Here is a 25563-nt window from a genome sequence, read left to right on the forward strand (position 1 = left end):
GCTAGGGACAAGTAATGAACAAGGGAGGCAAAGTCCCATGCCCTTATTGAGCTGAGTTGACATTTCAGGAGGGAGCCAGATGGTAAATATATAAACAGATAAATGAACAAGATTTCAGCAGGTGAGAAGCACTATGAAGACAATAAAACAGAGTGATGTGATGGATGGCCTGGTACTGGTCTCTCTCATCTCTAACTCATTCTGAACTTAATGACTGTATTATATAATTTGGTGTCTTATATATTGATAAAGCAGTATAGTCTAATAGCCCTGTTCCCTGCTCACAAACCTTCACTGACTCTCCACTGTTTACAGAATAAACCCCAAACTCTTTAGAGTGGTTTTGAAAGATAGTCACAATCATGTGTTCATCTCCCTGTCATTTTCTCCCTGGAGACACTTGTCATCCTCCACTTGGCCTCTATGAACCATGGGCCTCACATGCCCACTGGGCCTCCCTTCATGTCTTTACCTCCAGCTTAAAGGCTTTTATCCAGCCAATGGCTACCTGTAGATATCCAGACCCATCTCACATTTGGGGTCTTTCTTAGAGCCTTCATTGATTCCCTATTCTTTCTGTTCACTCAGAAAATATTTATTGACTACCTCCTAGGTGCCAAGCACTGTTCAAGGTGCTGTGGATGCAGCAGGGAGGAAAGTGAAACAAAAATCGCTGCCCCCATAGAGCCTGTATTCTAGTTGGGGAGCTGGAGACAGAGGCAGGCAGTTCATTCCCTATTTGAATTTGGAATCACTGTCTCCTTCCTTAGATTAGGCAGAATGTTTGTATCAGACTGACAAGATCCTAATTATTGTTAGATAGTCTAGGATGATGCCAAGATGTCAGACTGCAAGTCAGGAGATGTAAATTCTAGACTCATCCTCATCACTAACTAGTTGTCTGAACCCAAGGTGAATCATTCAACCAATTTGACCATCCATCATCCCACCTGTAAAATGTGAACGCAAGTGGTAAATCAAGTGATCTATATGATCCTTTCAGACATTTGGTTTTACTTTTCAGACAGAAGAATCCAACAATTTAAAAAGTTAATAGACTACAATCTAAAATACCCATACAAACAAGCCCCTTACATACAAAGTACAAGTCTGTCCTTTGATAAGAGGAGGTGGCTGTAGACACCAGAAGCTGAAAAGCTGTGTTTATAAGAGGTTGGACCCTGTAGCCCCCAAGATGGCTTTGACTTCCTGCCTTTCTTATACGCTAGCTGTGACACCCTGGGCAAGTATAATCCCTTGTTTATTCATTTATAAAACGGAGGAACTGATAGAAACTCAAGAAGCCAGTACTAGTTGGCACTAGGAAGAGCAAAAATAGGCAAATACTTACATATATCACTTTCCGTGGGGCAGGCTCTGTTCTAAGTGCTTTACATGTATAGATTCTTTTAACCCTAACGAAAGCCCTCTAAAGGTAGCCATTATTACTATTGTGCCCATTTTACAGATCAGGAACCTGAGATGTAGAAAGATGAAAAACCTGGCCCAAGGTCACAGAGCTAGTAAACACTGGTGCTGGCCATTTCAATCCTAGCCAGTTTGGCTCCAGGATCTCTGCTCTTAACCATTACCCCATATGCCTCACTTAACTGGAATTCAAATCCCCTGACTCCAGCCCAGAGAACTCCCATCTCGATGGAAACAGTTTTTGTTGGTTTCTCTTTCCGAGAGGGAGGCCAGATCCACACTTTGTAAAGTAGAACACAGAGTTAATGCCTTAAAGAATACCTGACTTTCAAAATCTCTCCTGTTCAGTTGCTGGGGCCTCTGAGTGATGGCAGAGCTGGTGCTGAGATTCCCTGCGGGGGTCCCAGGGGTCTTGAGGGCCATTAACAAGCTTTGTCATGTTGTCAAGTACCTAAAACTATCATCTTTAATTATATAGCCCTATTCAAAAATGACTGCAAAATCTACTTCCTTGCTAGCTCATCTGAATACACAAAGGTAATTTAAAGAAACAAGTGATCTCCACAAAAGTCTGCTACTTCTGTGGTGGGCACGTGCTTCAGTTCTGAGAACTGGAGGAACCATGGCTTAGAGACGTCTGGCTAAAAACTGTTGTGGTTACCGTGTCCTTTCCTAGAACACACAATCAATTGATTTCTCAGACACATGAGTGTGTTTAAGGAAACAGTAGAAAGGGAGGTGCCTGCTGCCTCCTTGGAGATTCTTAAAACAGGTCAGTGGGCCAAAGGGATGAGATGCCAAATGTTAGATCAGTGAGTGGCAGAACTGAGAGCAGAACCCAAAGCTGAACCCAGGAGTCTGGCTCTACAGGCTGTGTGCCTAATGTGATAGCGTTCCATAAACTCTACAATGCAATGTGATTTGCTTTTTAACAATAAAGGGAAGCTTTGGAGGTAAGTTTTTGGTCAACTGATCTGAGAACCATTTGAAGCCCTCCGTCAAGGCTCCCGTTGTTGGCGCTATTTCATAAAATTTCAGAATTAAATTTTACGAGTTACAGAATGTAAGAAGGAAGGCATCTGGCTTCATCTAGTCAAGAACTCCCTTTGTAACATCCAGGCAAAAGGTCTCCCAGCTCCCTCTTGAACCGTCTCCCACACCCACCCTGAGCCTTTGCTGCACTCACTACCTGGCCCAAGATAGCGTTGAGGCGTTCCGATTCACAGTCCACCACCACTAGCCGCTCCTTTTTCTTCTCCAGGTCCTGAAAGAGCATCCGATATCCTTCCTCCGTGGTTGTCAAAATGTTGACTGCTGTCACCTGCCAGTTCTTCTCGGCAGCTGTGTCCAGGACTTTCTGCAGGACGGATAAACCTGGGGGTCGGGTGAGTAGGACGGAGAAGTGGCAATCAGGATACACAGGTACCACCCCATCTCCACTGGACACCCACCTCCCTTGGCTCCCCCCAACCCCACTCCTTCTCCAAGCTCAGCTCCAGGTTTCTCTGACTGCCAGTCTGAGCTCGCTGAGGGCAGGCACTGCATCTCTTTTTGAGTTTCTGTTTCCAAGAACATAATAGGCAGTAGAGTTAGTAATTAAAAATATAATCTGAGACTCAAATCCTGTTGCTGCAATATACTGGTTAAATGACTTTGTACAGGCTAATTAGCCTTTCTAAACTTTAGTTTCTCCAATGGTAAAATGGTGATGTTAATAATGTCCACCTCACAGTGTCATCATGAGGACTAAGTGAGAATGTCTGATGCATGGCAAGAGGTTTTAAATTATTGTTGTTGGGCATTTAATAATGCCCAACATTAGATGTGCCCACTTGATATCTAAACAGCACCTAATTGTCAATCAAACTCATGAATGCTCAATATAGATGCTAGGCATATACATATATACACACTAGGCATTCATCAATGTGGACTAAGGTATTTTCTTCTGATTTGTAGCTAAATGATAGAGGAGCCTACTACTCAACGCTGCTTTGTTTCATCTTTGGGACATAGATGCTCTATTAGTTTCCTACTGTTGCTGTAACAAATTACCACAAACTTAGTGGCTAAAAACAACATGCATTTATCATCTGATACTACCAGAGGTCCGATGTTTGAAATGAACATCCTTGGGCTAAAATCAAGGTGTCGGCAGGATTATGTTGCTTTCCGGGGATTCTAGGGGAGAATATCTTCTTGCCTTTCCGGCTTCTAGAGGATGCCTGCATTTCTTGGTTTATGGCCCCTTCCATCTTCAAAACCAACAGTGACTAGTCAAGTCTTTCTCACATCATATTCTGACACTGACTCTTCTGCCTCCAACTTCCACATTTAAGGACGCTTGTGATTATATTGGGCCCAGATGAATAATCCAGGATAATCTCTCTATTTTAACGTCAGCTGATTGGCAACCTTAATTCCATCTGTAACGTTAATCCCTCTTTCCATTTAACATAACATGCTCACAGGTTCCAGAAAATAGGCCATGGACATCTTTGGGGAGGATGGCCAGTAGAGGTCATTATTCTGCCTACCCCAGATGGTTATTTCACTCTTGCATTATTAATAATCTTTGGGACATATATTATTTCTGTCTCCCGGTAACACTGCTAATGCTTCCCACAGAGGCCAGTGTGGTGCCCAGTCTCAAGAATCCTCTATAGATTGATTCTGTTACGCCTTCCTATCTTTGTTTCTTCTTCAGTACAAGTTGTTTGGTGTGCTTAAGCCTCACATTTACTTAAAGTTTACTATGTGTCTGGCACTGTTCTACTCGCTTTCCTGTCTTCAATTCGCTTAATCCTGTGAGGTAGATACCATTATTAGCCTTGTTTCACAAATGTGGAAATTGAGGCTCAGAGAGATTTAGCCATTGGCCCAAGGTCACACAGCTAGCAAACAGCAGAACTCTGAGCTCGGAGTTCTGAGGTAGGAGGAACACTTTTAAAGAGTGTGGGCACTTCTGGGGGCCCCAGAGGTAATCCTGTGTAATCAAAGTTACATTTTTCTGGCTGTGCCACTTCCTGGCCTCAGGCTTCATCATGCTGCAAAGCTGTCCTGAGATAGCCCTCCTGCAGCTAATTCTCACAATGGCTGCTGTCTGAGAAGGGAAATCATCAAAATAAGGAGAGGGAAGGGAAAATCGAAGAAAACAGAGTGCTTCTGCTCCTTTCTGCTGGCTCCTTCTCATTGAATGATGCCTGCCTAACTCTTCCTGAAAAACCATTCACAAGCCAGTCTCCTACTCACAAGTCTTCTAAGCCTTCCTACAGGCAACCTCCTGTAAAACCTCCCTTTCGCTTAGGGTAAAACTTCTCTGCCTCAGTTTCCAGACCTTGCATGATCCGTTTATGTATTTATACCAATAATGTCTAAATTCGTATAGGACTATTTAGTATACAATGGGACTGTAGAACAGTACAATGCAACAACCACAGGAGTTAGAAAAAAGAGGAGAGCTCCCATTTAAGGATCAGGGAACAGAGAAAGTGGTATTTGAGCAGGCTGCAAACAAGAAGAAGGATTTGCATGCATAGATTTGAGAAGGGAAGTGCAATCCAGAAAGCAGGAACAGTATGAGTGAAGACACAGAGAAGAAAAAAGTATAGGAAACATTTGAAAAATGTGATGTAAAATTCAAAATTTAGGTGGAGGCAGAATTAGAAAGGCCAGGGAGGTTGATGATGATGATGACAGCAACTAACCCATATAGAGGACGTTGAGCATTTATTACGTTGTAAGTACTGACAAGCACTTTCTAGCCATAATCTCATTCAATCCTCACAACAACTTTATGAGGTGGAGACTTGTTTTATCTTTATTATAGAGATGAAGAAATGAAGGCATAGAGAATTTTATCCCCATTACATAAATGGTCCAACTGAGGGATAGAGAGCTTGCCCAAAGTCAAAGAGCTGGAGTAGAGAGAACGTAGAATTCAGATCCAGGTCTGTCTGACTCCAGAGTCTACACTCCTAACAACCATGCCTTGAGCTATGAGCCATTCAGCTGAGGTCCTTGGGCTTTGAGTCTGGACTCAGGAGCCATGGAAGCTTGGTGAGCTGGTAGAGTGACATGGTGCATTAAGAGGATTACTCTCTCAAAGGATGTGTTTCCACACTGTGAGTTAGAGATTAGCCACTGACAAATTGGTCCTTAGAAATAAAGCATCTTTGGATCATTCCCCCATGCTCTTCAGGGAGCAGCGAGGCATCATTCTCCTTCCTGCTGGTAATTTTCTCTCCATCCCTCAACAGCCTCCCTCCCCTAACCACTGGCTTACCCCGGTCGGCATCATAAATGTAGACAAATTTCTGCCACTTGTAATGGTCGATGATGCTAATGAGGGCATCCTGGAGCTCAGGGCGCAGTTGAAGGACAAACTGGTTGGATGTGTCAACAGGGAAGCTCGGTGTAATGAAGCAGACGTGGAGGGCCCCGCAGAAGGAGGTTAGCATGTTGACAGTCCTCCGTTCATAAAACCCAAAGATGGCATAGACTCCTTTGGAGAACTGGGAACAGACTGGAAGAGGAGAGAAGGATTAGTGGATAGAAGATGCTGTAAACAAGCTGTCAGATGGCTCCAAAACTAATTCATCCACTAGTCCATCCAACTGTTCATCCATCCTACCCATCTATGCATCCCACTCACTCATTCATCTGTCCAACCCACCCATCCATCTGTCTAATCCAATGTTTATTAGGTGCCTATTCTATGCCAGATGTTTGTCATGGTTATTAATTATAAATGTACACAAAGTATTTTCATATGTTATCTCATCTCATCTCTGCAACTACCCTGATCAGGTAGGAAAGAGATGACCGAATCATATTTTTAAGGAGAAAAACCAAGTCTTAGGAAGTTAATCAACATGTCCAAGGTAGTGCAGCTAGGATGTGTCTGAGTTGGGCAGATATCTGAACCCCGATCCAGTGATCTTTGCATGACACTGCCCATCACTTCAAGGCAAAGCATAAAAAGATGCTATAAGTAGAAGGAGATTGGCAAGCTTGCTGCTGATACAAGTTTAAGAAAACAAGTGTTGGTTTTCCCAGCCTAGCCCTTAGCTTTCAGTGCACATTTCTCTGCTGACGTTCATTTTGGGTTTGTACATTCTGCCGGCTGAATTTTCAGGCTCCCCAGTGTATCGGCCATAGTAATAGCTTAGCTGTGTGAACAACCCCACAGGAGCCATTTTGTAAGATCCCAGTGGAGGCACAATCCTGGTTTGGGATTGGTTACACTGCTGGTTAGAATATAATGCTAAAAAGACCAAGGTTTTGGGGCATAACTCCAGGTCAGTCAGCTACTAAACTTTATTTCAATATATAATACAGGATGAGGGCTCATAGTCTTTGCCCCAGTCATGTGATCAGCCCCAGTGCCATCCCCAACATCTGAAATTACCCTCCTGATATGGATGGTAAGGCAGACAAGTCATCCTCATTGCAGTAACGGTGTTTTAGAGTGCTTTGCAGTCCTTTCATATGTATTAGGCTATTTAGTTCTCACACAACCCTGTGACTTTGGTATTATAATTTTTTTTTTTTTCAGATGAAAAGCTAATGCTCTTATAGCCTCTTCTCTCTCTCTCTTTTTTTTTTTTTGATGAGGAAGACCAGCCCTGAGCTAACGTCTGATGCCAATCCTCCTCTTTTTTGTTGAGGAAGATTGGCCCTGGGCTAACATCCATGCCCATCTTCCTCTACTTTATATGTGGGACACTTACCAGAGCATGGCTTGATAAGCAGTGCATAGGTCCACACCCGGATCTGAACCCATGAACCCCGGGCCACTGAAGTGGAGCATGCAAACTTAACTACTACACCACCGGGCTGGCCCCCCTCTTCTCTTTTTACCACATCACCTGCTTCCAAGACCCCACATTGCCTTGTACCTGGGATCTCAAATTATGCTACATAAGCATTGCCCAAATGTGTTCCATGTAACATTAGTCCCACAAGACGCTCCTTAAAAAAGAAAAGGCTTCTTTGGTCAAATAAATTTGGGAAATGGTGCACACCTTTTCTTCATCTTGAAGGTTCATACTGCGCATGAACTATATAAAAGATTGTGAGGAATCCTGTTCAGATTTAACCCAGATTTTGTCAAATCTATTTGCCCCCAGGACCCTTTATTGGTGAATACCTTTAACTTGTTGTTGAAGACCTTCGGGTCATGCTTCACTAAAAATGCAGTTAACCCCTGGTACCCAGTTGTCTAGTGTGAGTCTCAGTTCTCAGTCAGTCCCTAGAGATAATGGGCTTGAAAGATCATGGTCTCTTAAAGATTGCACCTGAACCACACAAGTCATCCGTCCATCTCCCACTGAAACCAGCATACCATCTACAGGAAACCGGGCAGGTGCTCATTAACATCTGCTTGCGTACTTGTAGTTACTGGGCACTCACTACCTCTCAAGGTGCCCAGTCCCTGACTGATCACTCTTTGAAATCAGATCCTCATGGAATCCCTGCTCTTGACCCACTCCACCCCCTCCTGGTATCTGAAGGTGGTCCTCATGGACTCTAGCTTTACGGTGTTTGGTTTTCAGCAGTGAAATCTATTTTCCACCCGGAAGACAGAGGGATCTTTTTAATTAAAAAATAAAAACAAAACAAAACAAACAAAACACATTGTTTCTCTTCCTTGTGGAAAACTTCTCAAGAGATTTGAGGTTTCCCATTGCACACGGGAAAACCCCCCAAACATCTGACCATGACTCAGAGCCTGAATAAACTGGCCGTGTGATCCCTCCTACCCTACACCATTCTTCTTGCTCCCTGCTCGAGCCACGTTGGCCTCTATTTTGTTCCTCAGGGCTCCAATCTCATCCTGCCTGGAAGATTCTGCACCAGCTGTTTCCTTCCTCTGCCTGCAATGCTCTCCCCTTACCTCTTTGCACTCCTTTTCAGCAGTTATATCTCAGCTCAAATCTCAGCTCCTTGAACAGGCCTTCCTCCATCATCTCTTCTAAATAGTGACTCCACCCTCCCTTATCCCCTAAAAGTCTCTTTCACAATATTTCTCATATTTCTGTCATAGTTCTCATACTTTAATTATTATCATTTGAAATCATTTTATTTTTTCACTTGTATATATCTGAGGCTGCTCAGGTCAATGTTAATTCCCTGAAAATAGGAGTCTCATTTGTGCCCCAAAGCAAGCATAGTGCCCGGGACATGGTAGGTGATTAATAAATACTTGTTGAATGAATGAATGAATGAATGAGTGCTTGATGAGAGGGTCAGATGACCCACAGTAGGGGATGAGGAGGAGCTGGACCCAAACAGAGATGACTGTTGGGTCACCCTGGACCTGCTCCCTGTTCTGGGTAGGTGTCTTCTGAAGTAGCTATTTATCCTTCACCGCTCATGCTGTTTTCTCTTTCACTCTAATGAGGACACTCTGTTTGCTGAGACAATAGGCACTGTCTTTAAATGTCTATTGTAATTGCCAGAATCAAGATTTCCATAAATATAGATTTCTCCACCAGGAAGCATACACTGTATATTATTCTCCCCATGTTAAACGTAAATTTGTCAAAAAGCACAATCCATCTTACTAGGTGAAGTGTATATGAGGAGCACATAAACTCTGTTAAAATATTATAATATGCTCTCTACGGTATTTTTAGGATCTCTTCTCCCCTTGCTGCAACGAAATATTACCCTGTGGGATATAAATCTTACATTCCAGATCTATTCCCTTGTGTCATCTACTTGGTTTCACACCTATAGTGGGGCCTCTGGGGTCCTCATGGCTGGCGTTTCTTGCTAGAACTTTAGAAGTAGGGGAGGAAAGGATGAGACAGAGGTGCAAGAAATGGGAATAGGTGGACATGATCAAACACTTGGACACGCAAGAGGCTGAGATTCTTTTTCCCCCTCAAGTTATCGCCCCAATTTTCCCGGTTGCTAACTCTCTTCCCTTAAACTGAGTGTTTTATCCTCTATGGCTAAGAGGGTACAATTTACCCACTGCTCCCTAAAGGAGCATGGCTGGGAGGTGTCTGGCCTGGAGTGGATCCTGGCGCCCAGAGTCACTCAGCATCTGACTTTAAGCTGACTCCTCACTTCAGCTAAGCCTGAGCAGCAACAGAAAGAGAGAGAGAGCGAGGAGAGAGAAGAGAGAGAGGGAGGGGAGACAGAGAAGGAGAAAGAGACTCTGTAGGCCCAAGGCCTGTGGGAGAATGCAGTCCTTGGTTAAAGGTTGAGAAGTATAATTAGTTGCAGGGCATTTCTTTAAATCTGTTCACAACAAATATTCAATCAGAAGGGAAAATGTGTTCTTGTAGAGGAAGTACTGGACTAGACGCCAGACGACCTGGAGGATGCTCTTTTCCGTCTTATCACAACACAGCACTTATGTGACCTTGAGCAAATCCCATCTTCTCCCTGGGCCTCAGTGTTCTCATCTGTAAAATGATGGTTTTGATTCCATAATATCTAACGTCTCTTCAGGCTCCAGTATTCTACATTCTAGTGTAATTAATTGAAAAATGGTTACTAATTGGCAACACTTTAGTTATTTGCTGGTCAAGCTTTTAGCAACCTCCAGTGTACTTTTTTAAACCCAGAAATCAGATAAAAGATCTGAGTTCTTGGATCTGACTGTAACAGGATCCCAGCACTAAATCTAGCTGCACTTGGAGTCTTGAGTTTTATTTAGGATACAATATTAACCTGCTGTGTGAGTTAGTTACCTAGTAGAGAGTAGGTGAGAGGAGGCAAGTCAGAAAGGGGGCTAGAGTTGGAGACGGTATCGTCAGATAGGGCAAGCAGGAGGGAAGCAATGGGAACATTCAGAAGCAGGCTCAGAGCTCTGCTGTGCACTGGTCTCATCAGAGATGCTCACGCTGACACTGAATCAGAGTAGGCTGGACTATGTGCGATATCTTCCATTTAGGAAAGCAGTGGTGCATATACTGCCTCTGAGAGTAATAATTAAGAGCTGACATTTGAGTACTTATGAAGTGCCAGACACCATGCCAAGAACATTTCCTTGTGTTAACTCCTTTCATGCTATGGGTAGGTTACAAATTGGGAAACGAGGTCCAGGATCAGCACAAGGCAAAGCCGAGATCTGAACTCCACCAATCCGACCACACGGCTTGAGCGCTTGACCTCTGTGATGTGCCACTCCCCCCACACCGCCACTGCCCCCACAATGTTGGAAAGAAACAGTCTCGGTACGTGGGTCAGCTTCAGTTTCTAGGAAATCCTCTCATGTAGCACACTACCTTTCCCTGATGCCAGATAAAGAGGCCTTACTGCATCAGAGTCTATTGACATTAAACAAGACAAAACTGGGTGGTGTGCTCATGCATCCCCCTGTCGTCCCTGGGAATCATGAAGAGCAGATATACACATCTGTTCTTGTACTGGTCCATCCATCAGCATGTCCACCCATCCATTCACCACCCTACCCCACCACTCGTGAGACATTGTGTTAGGCAGTGGAGATGCAATGGTAACTAGGCAAGCCCCAACCTCAAGGACTGTCACCTTGACAGTGGGAGAGACCGACTAACCAGGCAATAACACTTCAGTATAAGTGCTATGGCCGGGATGAGTTCAGGATTCAGGCAGGGACACCTAACCCCAGCCTTTGGGGTCCTCAGAGGAGGCTTTCAAGAGGAAGTGCCAGCTTCAACACTGAAAGATAAGCAGGGATCAGCCAGCAGCGGGGTATGGTGCAGTTGCGTGTGCATAAAGACCATTCCAGGGAGAAGGAACAGCGCCAGCAAAGACCTGGCAGAGAGAGAAAAGACACTGCTCATGCAGGGAGCCCTGCCAAAGTGTTAGATTCCGAGGCCCCTGCCTCCAAGAGATTCTGTAGCAGGATGTGTCCAACAATCAGAGCGAGTGAAAAACGAGGCCAGGAACTCCCTCTCGGGGAGTCAGGAGGGTGGGAGCTGCGAGGGCAGGAAAACCCACACACTGCGAGAGGCGGCTGTCCAATGCTATCCGCGGTTCACTCAAACCTCTTTGATAATCACTCCTGGTGAAGGCACCATCCACTTAGTATCAATAAATCTCCCAGCCCTGACAGCTGTCTCCCAGGAAGGGAACTCCTGGTATTAGCAACTCTTTTTATTGTCACTTCACTTAAGGCTTCTCACACCAACATTTCTCCTTGGCTCCTGGCTTCAGTCCCTGGAAATGTGGCAGCCTCGTTGTAAATAGTGGATAACGAGGTGACAGGACAGCTTCATTTTGCGGGAAGAAGATGGAAGGTGTGTGGGTGGGGGGGGGGACTTTTAGACACCTTCCTTCTCCCCGAATAATTCTGTCCTTATTGATAGGAACAACATTCTTGATCTGACTCTAACCTTGACATCAAATGTGCTTTATTTCTGTCACTCAGAGGACAATAAGAGTGCCCCTCCATCCCCTTATACTCTCTTGCATCCAAATCTAATACTGACATGCAGTGAATTACCAAAACAGATATAAATTGTCCCCATCCCCTCTAAACAACACCATGGTTATTTAGGATTCTGAGACATGTCCAGGGCTTCCCTGTCATTTACTAGATAAAACGTTTATCATTCATTTATTAAATTCAACAAATATTTATTGAGCATCAGAAACTAATATTGCTAGAAAATCAGGATACAGCGATGACACAGGGCAGACGTGTTTTCCGCCTTTACAGAGCTTACACAGAGTACAGTAAGTTTTACGTCAAGGGAAAGAGAGGATAATTTGAGAGAGTGATGAGGGGATTAACCATAGAATAAATGAGCATAACTACTATTTTAGCCGGTGTTTACTGAGCACTTACTACAGGCCAGGCACGGTGCTGAGCACCTGGTGTCTATATCCAGGTAGTGGGACCAGTTTATACAAAGGCAATGAAGTGAGAGACAGGAGGGGACCTTAGAGAAACTCCAGAAAAGCCAATACGACTGGGGCAGGGGATGGGCACAGAGTTGGAGGTGGGTGGGGACCAGATTACCAAGGACCTTGCTGGGACTGGAGAAGTTCAGCCACTGCGTCACCCGTCAACGTTGCATTTCACTTTGGCTTTGGATTCATCTCAAGTTCCCAGACCTCTCTTCACCCTGCCCTAGAGCCCAGTTGGCACATGGCAGTAAAGGAAGATGCGGAAGAGGAGCCATCCTCCCCTGCTCAGATTTGCATATTTATTATAAAACACGAGATTAATTACCACTGAAAGCCAATGAGATGTGACATTGTATATAAGGCTAAGAATTAGATGAAGGTTGGGTTCATTGGTCCTGGAATTAGACTCACCTTGTAGGCTGACATATAAAACCAGGGGCAGGGAGAAGGACAAACAGATTGACAAATCACAGGTTCTGCTGCAAAACTCTTCAGGTGCCTGACATGGTTCTGGAAAAGTAAATGCAAAGAAGAAAATCTGGGACCATGAACAAGCCCCTTCTCCTCTCAGGGCTGCATTTTGCCCTTCTGGAGAATGGAGTTTACACTAAATCGGTGTTTCTCAAACTTTTTTGTGTGTGTGTGAAATACTTCCCATATATATATATGTATGTATGTATGTATATGTATATGCACACCCATATATAAAATTTTTATAATCATTGGGGATGTGTAGTTCTACAGATGGGAATGTTCTCTTTCTTCTCTCCATCTTTCTTCTATCTGTCTCACTCACCCATCCAACAAATGTCTACCAAGCATGTCGTATCCATTAGGCAGCAAGGTGGTGTCAGGGGGTACAACACTGCATAAGAAGACATGTCCTTATTATTGTGGAGCTTAGGTTCTTGAGAAGGGGGTGAGATGTTATGCAAACCAACAAGATCATTTTGCATACTGAAAGTATTAAAAGAAAATAACATGGGATGATGTGAGAGCGACTGGCAGGGCTACTTTAGATATGATGGTCAAGGAGACCCTCTCTGTGCCACTAACATTTGAGCTGAGACATGAACCACAAGAAACAGCTGGCCATGCAAAGGCCAAGGAAACTGTTCCAGGCAGAAGGAACAGAAAGTACACAGGTTCTTAAGAAGGTTTAGGAAAAAGATCGGTGAGCTTGAGAAACAGAAAGAAGGCCAGTGTGGATGTAGTACAGGAGAAAGGAGGAAAGCAGTAGCCATGAAGGTGAAGGAAAACATCATATAACTCTCTGAGTAAACTTAATGATCCTCTAAGGCACGTGGTACTTCATGTGTGGCTTGGGTACCTGTAGAGCTCTAGAACATCACCTTGATCTGAGAAGGTCAGTACTAGCGATCTTACCAGAACGTTCAGCTCTAACATCCTATGGATCAAGTGAATGGAGGAGAGACACAGTGGAGGGGAAGGTTGCTGACTCATTGAGTTGGAAAGTGAGAAGGGAAACGTCTTCCAACTTACGTGTAATGGGACTACAAACATGGGATAATGACTGAGTTCACTGGGTTCCAGTGTGGATGCCGCTGTTCCTCAGATGTTTCTAGGCTTTGCTGTAGGTTCTGGGCCTTCATTCCTGCTCTTGCTCCAGCCTGTACAGCCCTCCTTCCTCCTGCCTTTTTCCTCTCCAAATCCTTTCCATTTTTAAAAAGTTCAGCTCAAATGCCACCACCTCCATGAAGCTCTTATCCCTCCCCATGCCTAGCTGTAGTCTTTTAAATGTCCGTAGAAATTTGTGCCTCATCAATTTTTATCTAGCATTCGTGCTTAATTAGTTTGAATTCTTTGATTGCAAGAACAGAAATCAATGCAGGCTAACTTGGGGCAAAAAGAGGTTTGTTGGAAGGATATGAGGGAAGCCCAGATAAAAAACTGGACCTTAGAGAAGACAGAAATTGCAGCGGCTCTGGGAATCTAGGTGTCAGGATTTCATGGACAGGCTCTTCAGTGTCACCACTGCTGCAGCTATTTGTAATACCTGCTCCATACAGCTCCAGACTGGCCTTGCTCAGGACACGGGTCATCCCTTGGTCAAGGGAAGGCAGAGCAACTAACTATCTTACTAAGGTTAGATAATGATCTTACTAAGATGGTAGCCAAGGGAAAATGAAGGTGCTGTGAACAGCGAGAGGATGGATGCTGGGCATAGCAAACCAACAGATGTCTACTAAATTTCTATTTGCTAGTAGTTTATAAAATAAGTGAAAGTCCATGACCATGTTAGGAGCTCCATAAATGTCACACTAACATCTAAACACTGAGGTTAAGTAAGGAGCTATATCAAATTCAGTCATTGTTGCCTGTCTCCTATTGGTTAGACACTGCGGAATAGACTATGAATAACCAAGATGATACCTCTCTCCTTGTGAACCTTATGCTGTTCTTTACAGTCCCTAGAGGGCATTGCACAATGACTATACAATATTTTTGGTACATGAGTGAATGTATGAACAAATGTAAATCATCTACTATATTAATCAATTGATACTTTTCTTGACAATTGACCTCACATTGCTTCCACAGCTTTTCTTGCATTGGATGGACTCATTATTTTTCTTTTATATCATCAAGTGACATTTTATGCATCTATATCCTTTCATCCGCAATTGAAGTGTAAGTTCCCTTGAAGGTAGAGACCCTCTAACTCTACCATTTTTCTTGGTATGTACAATGTTCAGCACCCTATACAGAGCTGGGCAGAGAACAAACATAAATGCTGGTGATGTTGCTTGTTTCACAGTCTTCTAAACTAGATTGACCACCTAGCAACCATGAGCTTGGGGGATATATAATACCCCCTGCCCCCAACCGTGCTTCAGTCCACTGAACTCAGTCAATCCCTATTATCTTAGACCAACAGAGGATGAGAGCTGGCTCTTAGGCTGGCATCCAAAGCCCAGCCAACCTTAAACTATTCCACCCACAGCACCCAGTCTCCTTAGCCAGTGCTCCCTAGGCAAGAAGGCTATATCCCATTACATAACTCAACCCTTAGGATGTTGAATAGATTAAAAACAAGGGCATTTCACCCTGCAGAGCAAACTGCCTAGCATCACTATGTACCCATGTAATATTATGGAAAGAGGATCTTTCAGAGATATTGCATAGAATGACACATGTGCATACGTATGCTGTCCTCCTTGACCTATCACTTAACCCAAGAACAGTCGTAGAATCATAACCTATTAGCACTAAAAGGTACCTGGTCTTGAGATCCTATTGACCTAGAGAAAAGCCTCCAAATAGACAGCTGTGTGACTGACTCCACTTTAAAGTCTATCTAATTTACATGTGCTTGGGATACGCAAAACCTGGGGTCAAGGGTGTCACAAGCCATAGGTAGAGCCTCTTACCTCTCATGATGTCGGCATAGTAGAGACTTCCTGCTACCTATCTGTTCTGGGCGGTGGCTCTACTTGGGAAAAATACTATTATTCTTTTTATTTATTATTATAGTTATGTCACCTATTGAGTGTTTTCTATGTGTCAAATTCTGTTCTAGGCACTTCACACGCATTTTATCATTTATTCCTCACAACTCTATCCTTTTTTTCCTTATTTCATGCATGAGGAAGCTGAAGTTCAGCGAGATTAATTAATCTTCCACAAATCATTCAGGTGGTAAGCGACAGAGCTCGGGTATGAATCCAGTCTGTCCCACTCTGGGGCCTGTGCCTTGAACAATGCTACTCTATCCCCTGAACATCTGTCAACACAACCAGAGCTGTCATTCCCTGGATGATAGTACCAGCCAACACTGAGCAGTCACCATGTGCTAGGTACTGTGCTAAGTGCTTAACATGAATTACTCATTTACTAATTAAATGAGTAAATTACATAATTTTATTTTTGGGAGGAAGATCAGCCCTGAGCTGACATCTATTGCCAATCCTCCTCCTTTTTTTCCCCTTTTTCTCCCCAAAGCCCCAGTAGATAGTTGTATGTCATAGCTGCACATCCTTCTAGTTGCTCTATGTGGGACGCCGCCTCAGCATGGCCGGAGAAGCGGTGCGTCGGTGCACACCCGGGATCCGAACCCGGGCCGCCAGTAGCGGAGCACGCGCACTTAACCGCTAAGCCACGGGGCCAGCCCCAGTAAATTACATAATTACTCAATTACTCATTTACTAATTTAATAGTATGGAGTAGGGATACAGTTATTATCCCCATTTTATAGAGAGAAGATTGAGGCTAGTTAACTTGCCCAAGGCCCCATAGCCATGAAGTAGGAGATTCAGAATCCAACATAGGCATTCCAGCTTCAGAGCCACTGCTCTGATCTTCTATGCAAGGTGTCAGCCAACTTTCTCTGCAAAGTGCCAAATAGTAAATATCTTAGGCTTTGTGGGCCGTATGGTCTCTGTTGCATCTAGTCAATGCTGTATTTGTAGCGCAAAAGCAGCCAAAGACAAAATCTAAACAAGTGAGTGTGAAACTTTATTGACAATGTAAAACTTTCTTTACAAAAACAGGCCTGTGCCGAGGCTGGCCCAGTGGCGCGAGAGGTTAAGTGCATGCGCTATGCTGCGGTGGCCCAGGATTTGCCGGTTCGGATCCCGGGTGCACACGGACACCGCTTGTCAAGCCATGCTGTGGCAGCATCCCATATAAAGTAGAGGTAGATGGGCATGGATGCTAGCCCAGGGCCAGTCTTCCTCAGCAAAAAAAAAAAAAAAAAAAAAGACAGACCTGTGCTGGGTTTGGCCTGTGGGCTGTAGTTTGCCAGCTCCTATTCTATGCCATTCTGCTATTGGATAGCAAGTAGGATGGAATGCTGACATTTTGGGAGTGGTAATAATAACTCATGGTGTATTATATGATTTCCAAATCTCTCACATCCATTTTCCCTTGTGAATGCCCAGTAAGGCAGGTAGGGCAAGAACGATGACCCTGGAGCCCACGTACAGGTGAGGAACCAGGGGTCATGCAGCTGAGGAATGATGGAGACAGGTGTGAGCCCGTCTTCCTTTTCCACCTTTCGTGGTCTTGTTCGGTGACTCTGGTTATTCACACTGTGGGAAAGGCAGGGGAAAGGAACCCTGAGAGGGTCAAAGTCAATTGATGATGCCCCAATTTGACGGAAGGCCACCATTTGCTGGCTTCTGGACAAGAGTCACTGGGGCCTCGAAGCTCACAGAGAGACTCTAACTGAAGTGTTGACTCACGGACAGCAATATGGCAAATAGCTGGGGTGGTTCTGAGTTCCAGGCTTCCTCTGCCGAGCACCGACCAGCTTTGGACTAGAGGAGGCTGTAACACTGCCTCACGGTTAAAGGCTGCTTGACGAGGTGGCAAGCGGGACCCTAGCCTGGAGAGGGCAGGTCCTGTCAGAGGTTTATTTAAAAAGTAGGTATGTACCAGGGGACTCACAACAATGTGGCTGGATCTTTTAAGGCCAAAGCTCAGCCCATATGGGGGCTTAATCAGGAGTGCTGGGTCAGGGGCTCAGGGGCTAGGGTGAGGGGCTCTGTTTGGACAAGGTTAGGACTTAGAATTGAGGCTGAGGTCAGGGCTCATTCTTGGGTTGGGTTCCAGGGCCGAGGTGAAGGCTGTAGTCCAGGGCTGGGGTGAGTGCTCACTCAGCCTCATTTCGGGGTAGGAGGTGGGGTTCACTGAAGAGCCCAGGGAGGGGCTATATCTACCTAGCTCTGCCTCTGTGCAGCCTTTGGGAACTAGCACACTAACCAACCAGAGCAGAACGTATAAAAGCAAGAACACTAGCCAAAGGGAAGGGGGTGGTGTGAGAGACTAACCTCATAGCCTCCTCTCCCTCTGGCCCAGTCACCACCAGGTGCTACCTCTCCCCCAACACAAAGCAACTTCTGCTGGTTCATGAATGAACCATCACTGCAAGGAATACCAGGTAAATCATTCATGAAATGAAGATAGCCTCTCCCTTTCGCTATCTTGATTCTGTTCCCTGGGTGAGTGGGAGGAAAAAAATATTTTGTTTCTTATTTACTATGCTTTTCCTATGAAAATCATACATACAAATGGGTTTTGCTAAGCAAGCAGCAAGCCTACAGTGTAATGCACACCCATGAACTTGATTGGAACCTGTCAATCAAGGCAAAGTTTTACAGAGATCCGCAGATGAGGGTGCCCTAAATCAGTGAAATTCATTTTCCAGCTAGGATGTATCTGCTGAGGAGGTGAATGGACAAAAATGAAGGATGAAATAAGGTTATGGAAGATAAGCGGTTCTGGGTCTCAAAACCATCTGACACCACCAGAAACCAAATTCCACCTCGTCTGATGTCTGAATTCACTCCTGACCCCTGCCCATGGCTGATTTCTTGAGCTGAACACTAACCAAGGGAAGAGGTGGATACAGAAGAAAAGCTGAATCATTTTTTTTCCTGCTCTTCTAATGAATGGTCTCAGCAAAGCATGCTGAGGATACCGCACTTAAAACACACGCTCAACCAACGGAGCTTGCTATGAGCACGTACTTGCTTTTCCTTTCCAACATCCAGCAGGGATGTGAGGAGCAATCGAGAGTCTACCAACGAGGGCACTTTGAGAAGTAAGGCCGCAAGCCCAGCCCCTGACCATCTCTCCTGCTGCATCGGCTCCCAGGCCACGCGCCTCTGCCTCAGGCTTCACACAGCTCTTTCTTTTACCTTTCAGAAAGAAAGCTAAAAGAAAGGAAAAGAAAGACTTTCACCTCAAGAAAGTCCAAACTTTCTTGCCTTGGCGCTTTTGTACATGCTGTTCTCCCTTAGAAAGCTCTTCGACCCTCTTTAAATGGCTCCCCCTCATTCTTCAGGTCTCAGCGTTTGTATTCTCTCTTCAGACAGGCCTTCTCTGACATATACATCCTGCCCTTTCATTCTCGAGTGCAGCACTTTGTTTATCTCTGTCATAGTTTTCCTCTATTTTTATCCTGTTTAATTTTTTGTTTATGTATGTAATTTCACTTCCCCCAGGCTTCATGACTATTTTATTCAGCGCTACAGTCCTTGCATCTAGCATAGTGCCTGGCACCTGGGAGGCCCTGAAAGATATTTGCTGAGTGGAATGAACGAATGAATGAATGAATGACCAAAGAAGCTACTGGTTGTCTATGCGGCCTTAGGCAAGTTATTTCCCCTCTTTGGAGTTCATTTCCTCATTTGTACAAGATGTGAGATTCAATTAGCTCTAACACTCTTGCACCTCTAAAAGTACACATTTTCTTACTTCTCCTTCTACAGATGGAAACATTGAGGCATGAAAGCATGCCATCCAGCTCGGGGACTGGAACACAGGTCTTCTAGACAATTTGCACCAACTGAGACTCTTTAGCAAAAGCCCAGCTGCCTTCTCCACAGAGGTGTTCACCCCCTACTCCCTGGTATTTAATTCCTTTTGTACCAAGAGTTGAATCACTTTTCAAGGTTTCTCAAAACATGGGATGAAACAGCTCCTGCTAAGAAACAGTACAGGCTCCTTGAATTCTAGAAGCAATTCTGAGAATAAAAGCATTCTCAGTATCCTGGGGTGTTCTCTTTGTATGTCCCCACTAAAATTAAGAGTTCCAGGAGTGGGAGTGTTTCGGGCGGAGAAGGCTGAGACTCAAACTGGGGAAAACAGTAAGCAGGAGGGGAGGGAGTAGAAGGCACAGGCGTAGAAATCATGTGGACCTGGTGAGAGCATTTGAGGAAAGCACGAACATGAAGCTAATGGACTAGTTTTCTTGCTTTGGCACAAGGCACCCACAGAACTCCATGTGGGAGAGCCTCACTGGCCCCGATTCACCTCTCCCGCCTCATTCCCTAACAGTCCACTGAATGCCTTAGACCCATCCATGCTATTGTGTGCAGCAAACCATTTCCTTCCAGGTCTCCATGCCTCTGCACACATTCCTCAAAAATGCCCCTCCACACCTGGAAAACTTCTACACATCCTTCAAGACCCCAATCAGATGTTGACTCCAGTGGGAAGCCTTCCAACTGTTCCAGAAAAAATTAATTACTTCTTCCTCTGAGTTTCTAATGCCCTTTCTCTCTTAGTACCTATCTTGATGTTCTATGATTTAACATTTTCATGTCTGTTTTCTTCATAAGACTATGAGCTTCCTTAGGGCATGGCTGGATATAATTCATTTTTAAAGTCTCAGAGCCTAGCCCTGATCTTGAGATAGGAGATGCCCAATAACTGTTTGTTGAATAAGTTTTGTTTTGCTCACCTGTGAAGTGAGGGCAGTAATACCTGCCTTACCTGCTGTGAGATTACCAAAGTCCTCCATTCACTATAGAGAGTAGTAGACATGTAAGCCATCATTTTATTCAAATTGCACAACCCAAATACGAAGTGGACTGGACAGGATATTATTATTGTCTTTATCCAGATGAGCTTCCAAGGGTCAAGAGGCTTGCTCTGAGTAGCAGAGCCAATAAATATCAAACCAGAAAAAGAAAACCAATTTGCTTGACTTCTGGGAGGGTTTTTTCCCCATCAGATTACAAATGCCATTCAAAAATGAGCTGTAAGTTTGGTCATGTTGATTGATTGGATCAACAATATATGTTGACATAACTCCTTCTAAAGATGTCACAAATGTATCTGGTACTCTCACTTTCCAGCCCCACTGCCATCCTGGCCTAGAGCTCTGTCACTGCTCATCATGTATACTTACTACACTTTATCACTTTACTTTATCCCTGCCTCCAATTTGCCCACTTTCCCTTTTCCCACCCTCATCCATTCTTCACATAGCAGCCAGAGTGTCCTTTTGAAAACAGAAATTGGGTCCTGTCGTAACACCGACCCCGTGAGCCCCTCTGAGGTTTCTCATCATGCTTTGAATGAAGTCTAAACTCCTTTGCATGCCCTCTAAGGGTCTGCATTGTCTGAGCTCTGCTGACTTGAACAACTTCAGCCATCATTTCCCTCTTCTCATCCTCTGCTTCAGCCCCCCCAGCGAACCGAGGTGTCCCCTAAGCTGTTCCCTCTTCCTAGAACTCTTCTTCCCACTTCTGCGTGGTTGGCTTCTTCCCATCTTTCATGGACCACTGTAAGCAGGTCATCCTCTGTTTCTGTCACAGTATTCAGTTTGTGTCCTTCACAGCACTTTACTCAAGTCATAATTACTATAGAAGCCCTTTTATCTGATGCAAGGGGGAGAGCAATTAGATTGATGCAAGGGGGAGAGCAATTAGATTATTTGAAAAAGATGGTTAAAACAGAGAATCACAAAAAATGATTCATAGCAGGTATTTTCTTTTAGCTTAAAACACCTAAAGTACACATGTATTTATTAATCTTTTGATGTAGCGGGAACTTGAAGACACTTATAAAATAAATGTAGGTGCAGAATTTTTTTTGTTTTTGCCCCATTCTTTTATAGTTGTCTCGCCTACACCTAACATTACAATGTTTTTAGTGATTCATCTTTGAGCCTTTCAAAAGTATTTCACTTAGTTTCCAAAGAAATAAAACAACTTTTTTTTTGCACTCATATTTCACCAGTTCACATAATTTTTGGTTATATTGCCCAAATATAATACAAACACAGATGTATAAAAAGGTTTGGAAGCAAACAATTGATTCCTAGCACATCACCAACAAAGTTGATGTGAGCAGAAATATACGGGCTGATCAGAGAAGACGCTAGCGACCAGGAACTTTCAACTCACCAGAGGCATAAGTTGGGATGTTTATAGAGAGAATGGAGAATGCAGGTCAATCCAAAGAGACGGTTGAATGGAAGCTGGTTATGCGAGACTTCACTGCATCTAATTGATCGTTGGCTTGTTGATTGTCTGTCCTTCTTTCAGGCTGTAAGTTTGTGGGGGCAGGGCCTATTCCACTTTTTCTCAGCATGCCTACCCAGTGCACAGCACAATCCTTGGCATTAAGAGGTATAATCTATTCCAAGCAAATGAATAAACAAGTGAGTGGACTATTTCCCTCCTTAAGTGAATTTTTGTTTCCTCAACTGTAAGAGGATAGGCATGGACTAGGCAAGCATGGTCATTTCCAGATCCAAATTCTGCTACACCAACCACTTTACCAATAACCATTTCTGTATCTCAAGTTCTGATTTCCTCCATACGTTCTACACACACTTTAGAGCATTACAGTATTAACCTCTCTCACACCCACACACCAAACAATAACCACCCACAGCCACGCCACTATCTACCCTCCTGCCTGGAGCCATTGTTGGTTTAGGATGACCCTCTCCTCCAGTGTCTCCTCCAATACAGCCAAGGAAGTAGCAAGGCAAGTTAGGGGCCCTGGTGCTAGAGCCATGGAATCTTTGCTAGATTTGTTTCTTTGGAGTGCTGTGCAAGCCTGGAGCTGCTTTGAGCGTAGGTAGGAGAGGCCTCCACTCTGAATATGTGAGGTGGGAAGCTTGGACCTGCCTTATTCTAGACATTGGGCAAACTTCTCCCCCTCCTCCCATTGCCTTGGGTTGGTTTTTTCTGGTCCCCATAGTGCTGAGATCCAGAGAGCCCAGATCAGGTGAGGGCCTTGGGGAAAGAAGCTTTCACGGGTCCTCCAGCTAACAGAAGCCCACGGTGTGGTCTGGGGTAACAGCCACATAATAATAAACATTGGGCTTTTTTTTCCTTCAATTTGTTTCTTTGCATACCTCCTTCTCATATCTGAGTGAGAGGGGCCAATTGAGGATTTGGGGATTCTGGTTACCAGCATAATAACAGTGGCACAAATGATGATGATGATGATGATAATTCTTTTTATTTCTAATATTACCAATAGCTTCCTGCATATATTGAGCCCTTTGATGCTACGAATTACAACATTTTATATTCATTAACTCTTTTAGTCTCTATAACAGCCCTAGAGGGTACACACTATTATTATTATTATTATTTTATCAACGAGGGACCGAGGCACAGATAGCTGGAGGTCACAGAACTGATAATGGCAGAGCTAGAATTCAACCCGACGTATTTCTGATTCCACAATGTGACTTCTTCCTATTATCCTCAATTATCTGGCAACATATCTAACACCATGACATTCACTGAGTCATTAACTCATTGATTCATATCTGATACAGTATCGGGAAAACAAAAACCAACACCCCTGGCTTTAAAAGGGACATTCTAATGTGATGAAGCAGACAGACTGATGAACCACCAATAAAAGCTGTTCAAGAGAAAATGAAATAAATTCTACGGTAGAAGTACGGCACATCTGTCCATTCAGAGGAAAGGGCAATTCCTTCTCCAGAGGGAGAGTAGGGAAGACATTGCCAGCATATTGTCGCCTTCTTTCCCCCACGGAGCCCACGTGCAGCTTCAGCGTCCTCCTCAGCCTCGTCCCCACCACCAAACAGCTGGAGCTGTCATGTGAGATTAGAAGTATTTATATCCTTGGTCTCAGGGGAGCAGAAGAAGGAAAGCCTTACAGTCTCCTCATTTTTATCAACTCTCTACAATGTCGGTCATCACAGATGTTTCCCAGCTTCCTTCTTCTCACTTGTTCAATGCCGAGGCAGTTTAAAATGTTTTCAATTTCTCGACTCACTGGCTGTCAACTGGGCTCCAAGCTGCAGAAGCCCCAAGTCAGTACACGGTGCTGTGAAAGGTGTCCCGAGGATGCCTTGTAGGAGCAGGAACCGCGTGTACAACATGGACCTCCAGGAGGGCTGCGGCTTCCAGCTTTACCCAAAACCAGGAGGGAGAGGGAGGGAAGTGGAGGAAGGTGGGGGAAGGGAAGGAAACGCATCTTTGACCTCATCAAAGCCCCAGTCTGCAGAGCAAAGGCAAAATGGTCATGGGAAGCATCCAGGGCACACTGGCCTGCAAGTCCCCACACTTGGAGTCTAGTGCACAGGCCCACCCCTGCCTGCCTCTCTGCATAAACTTGACAAGTCTCTTCCTGTCTCTGGGCCTCACTGTCCTTATTGGTAAAACAAAAGATTTGGCTGCAGTTCTCTGCAGTTCCAGCATTCTCTGATGATTCTCAGCAGGAAACTGATGAACAGGAGACAGAGCAAAGCTGGGCTGTGGACCAGACAGGATTCTACCCAAGAAGCTGACTATGCTAATGGCTCTTGTGCATGCACTACAGGACCTGAAAATACAACAAAGAGTGCACCCTCCAATATAGAACCTTACTGTATGAAGAAGAAATTAGAAAACAAAACTCAATGATTTGGTCTATTGTACAGACAAAAAAAACAAAACAATACAAAAGAAAAAAGTGATTTAAAAGTAGGCAAAGGTGCTGGCTGTGCAAGGATCTGGGGAGAAGGAAAACACAAATGGGGTGAAGGCAAATGCAAACGAATATGTAGGTGCATTTAGTTAATTTTTTAAGTTATCTAATATCCAACAGTGGCTGGTTAGCCTCAGATGTTACCTGGAGGAACTACATAATGTTCATTACAATAAAAATAATACAGATCGTAAAAGCTATCATTTGTTGAGCATTTACTGAATACTTGCATTACTAAACGTATGCATTAATTATTTATTCCCCACAATAATCCCATAAAGAAGGTACTAGTATCTCCGTTTACAGATGAAGATACCGAGGTTCAAGGTCACACAGACATGGCAGATCTGGGAGCCAAAACCAGGTCAGTCTGAACTTCAACTCCATGCTTGTGGCCATCCTGCCTTCAGAAAAGCAAACGTAGACAAACGCGCTTGTTCTTTACGCCAACTCCCCTGTGATGAGGAGAATTTCATCACAACTCTTCTTCACTCATTCCAATCCTTCAAGATCCCACTCAAACACCACTGTTTCTGTGAGAGCCCCAGCCAGATCAATCCATCCCTCTCTGGGCTCCCATAGCTCTTAGCTTGTACATCCATTAGCACACTTAGCACTTTCTGCCTCGTGCTGGAGCTAATTGTGTCTGATCCTTTCTCCACTCTACACCCAAAGCAAGTTGTTTAGACTTTCATTATGGTACTTAGCGTCTTGCATTAATGTTAGCCATCTCTGGATTTGTCTCCCACCTTATTCAGTGAGCCCTTCCCTTAAGGACAGGAGGCGTGTCTTAGGAATCTTTCTGTGTACCCGGCGCTTAGCAGTGCTTTAGGAACAGATGCTTTCTAAGTGAGGCTGGTCCACGCAGCTGGTTTCTCCATTCTGTCTGATCTATCAACTGCGACACCTCCCTGGTGTACGTTTCCTTGCACCCTTTCTATGGTCAGGGTCATTGAGCAATGCCAGGCAAGGTCAGAGACTCCCGTGTGGAATATATCTCAGACAACAGAGGAGGTGGGGCAATTGCCCCATGACACTCTTGTGCCCGTGGTCCTCTCTCCTCCA

General features: G+C 44.4%; 1 protein-coding gene across 2 annotated transcripts in view; it reads right to left on the reverse strand.

Annotated features, from left to right (window-relative positions):
* The window catches only part of GRIA1 (glutamate ionotropic receptor AMPA type subunit 1), a 294076-nt gene that overhangs the window by 133980 nt on the left and 134533 nt on the right, over nucleotides 1-25563 (reverse strand). For both annotated transcript variants that reach the window (XM_004428620.3, XM_004428621.3), the window contains exons 3-4: nucleotides 5714-5953; nucleotides 2618-2802 (exon numbers count right to left, since the gene is read on the reverse strand). In XM_004428620.3, coding sequence (XP_004428677.1) covers nucleotides 2618-2802; nucleotides 5714-5953 — 425 coding nt within the window. The remainder of the gene's footprint in view (nucleotides 1-2617; nucleotides 2803-5713; nucleotides 5954-25563) is intronic.

The sequence above is a fragment of the Ceratotherium simum genome, chromosome 4 (genome assembly GCF_057802395.1).
Source record: "Ceratotherium simum simum isolate JZ-2026a chromosome 4, ASM5780239v1, whole genome shotgun sequence".
Taxonomy (NCBI): Eukaryota; Metazoa; Chordata; class Mammalia; order Perissodactyla; family Rhinocerotidae; genus Ceratotherium; species Ceratotherium simum.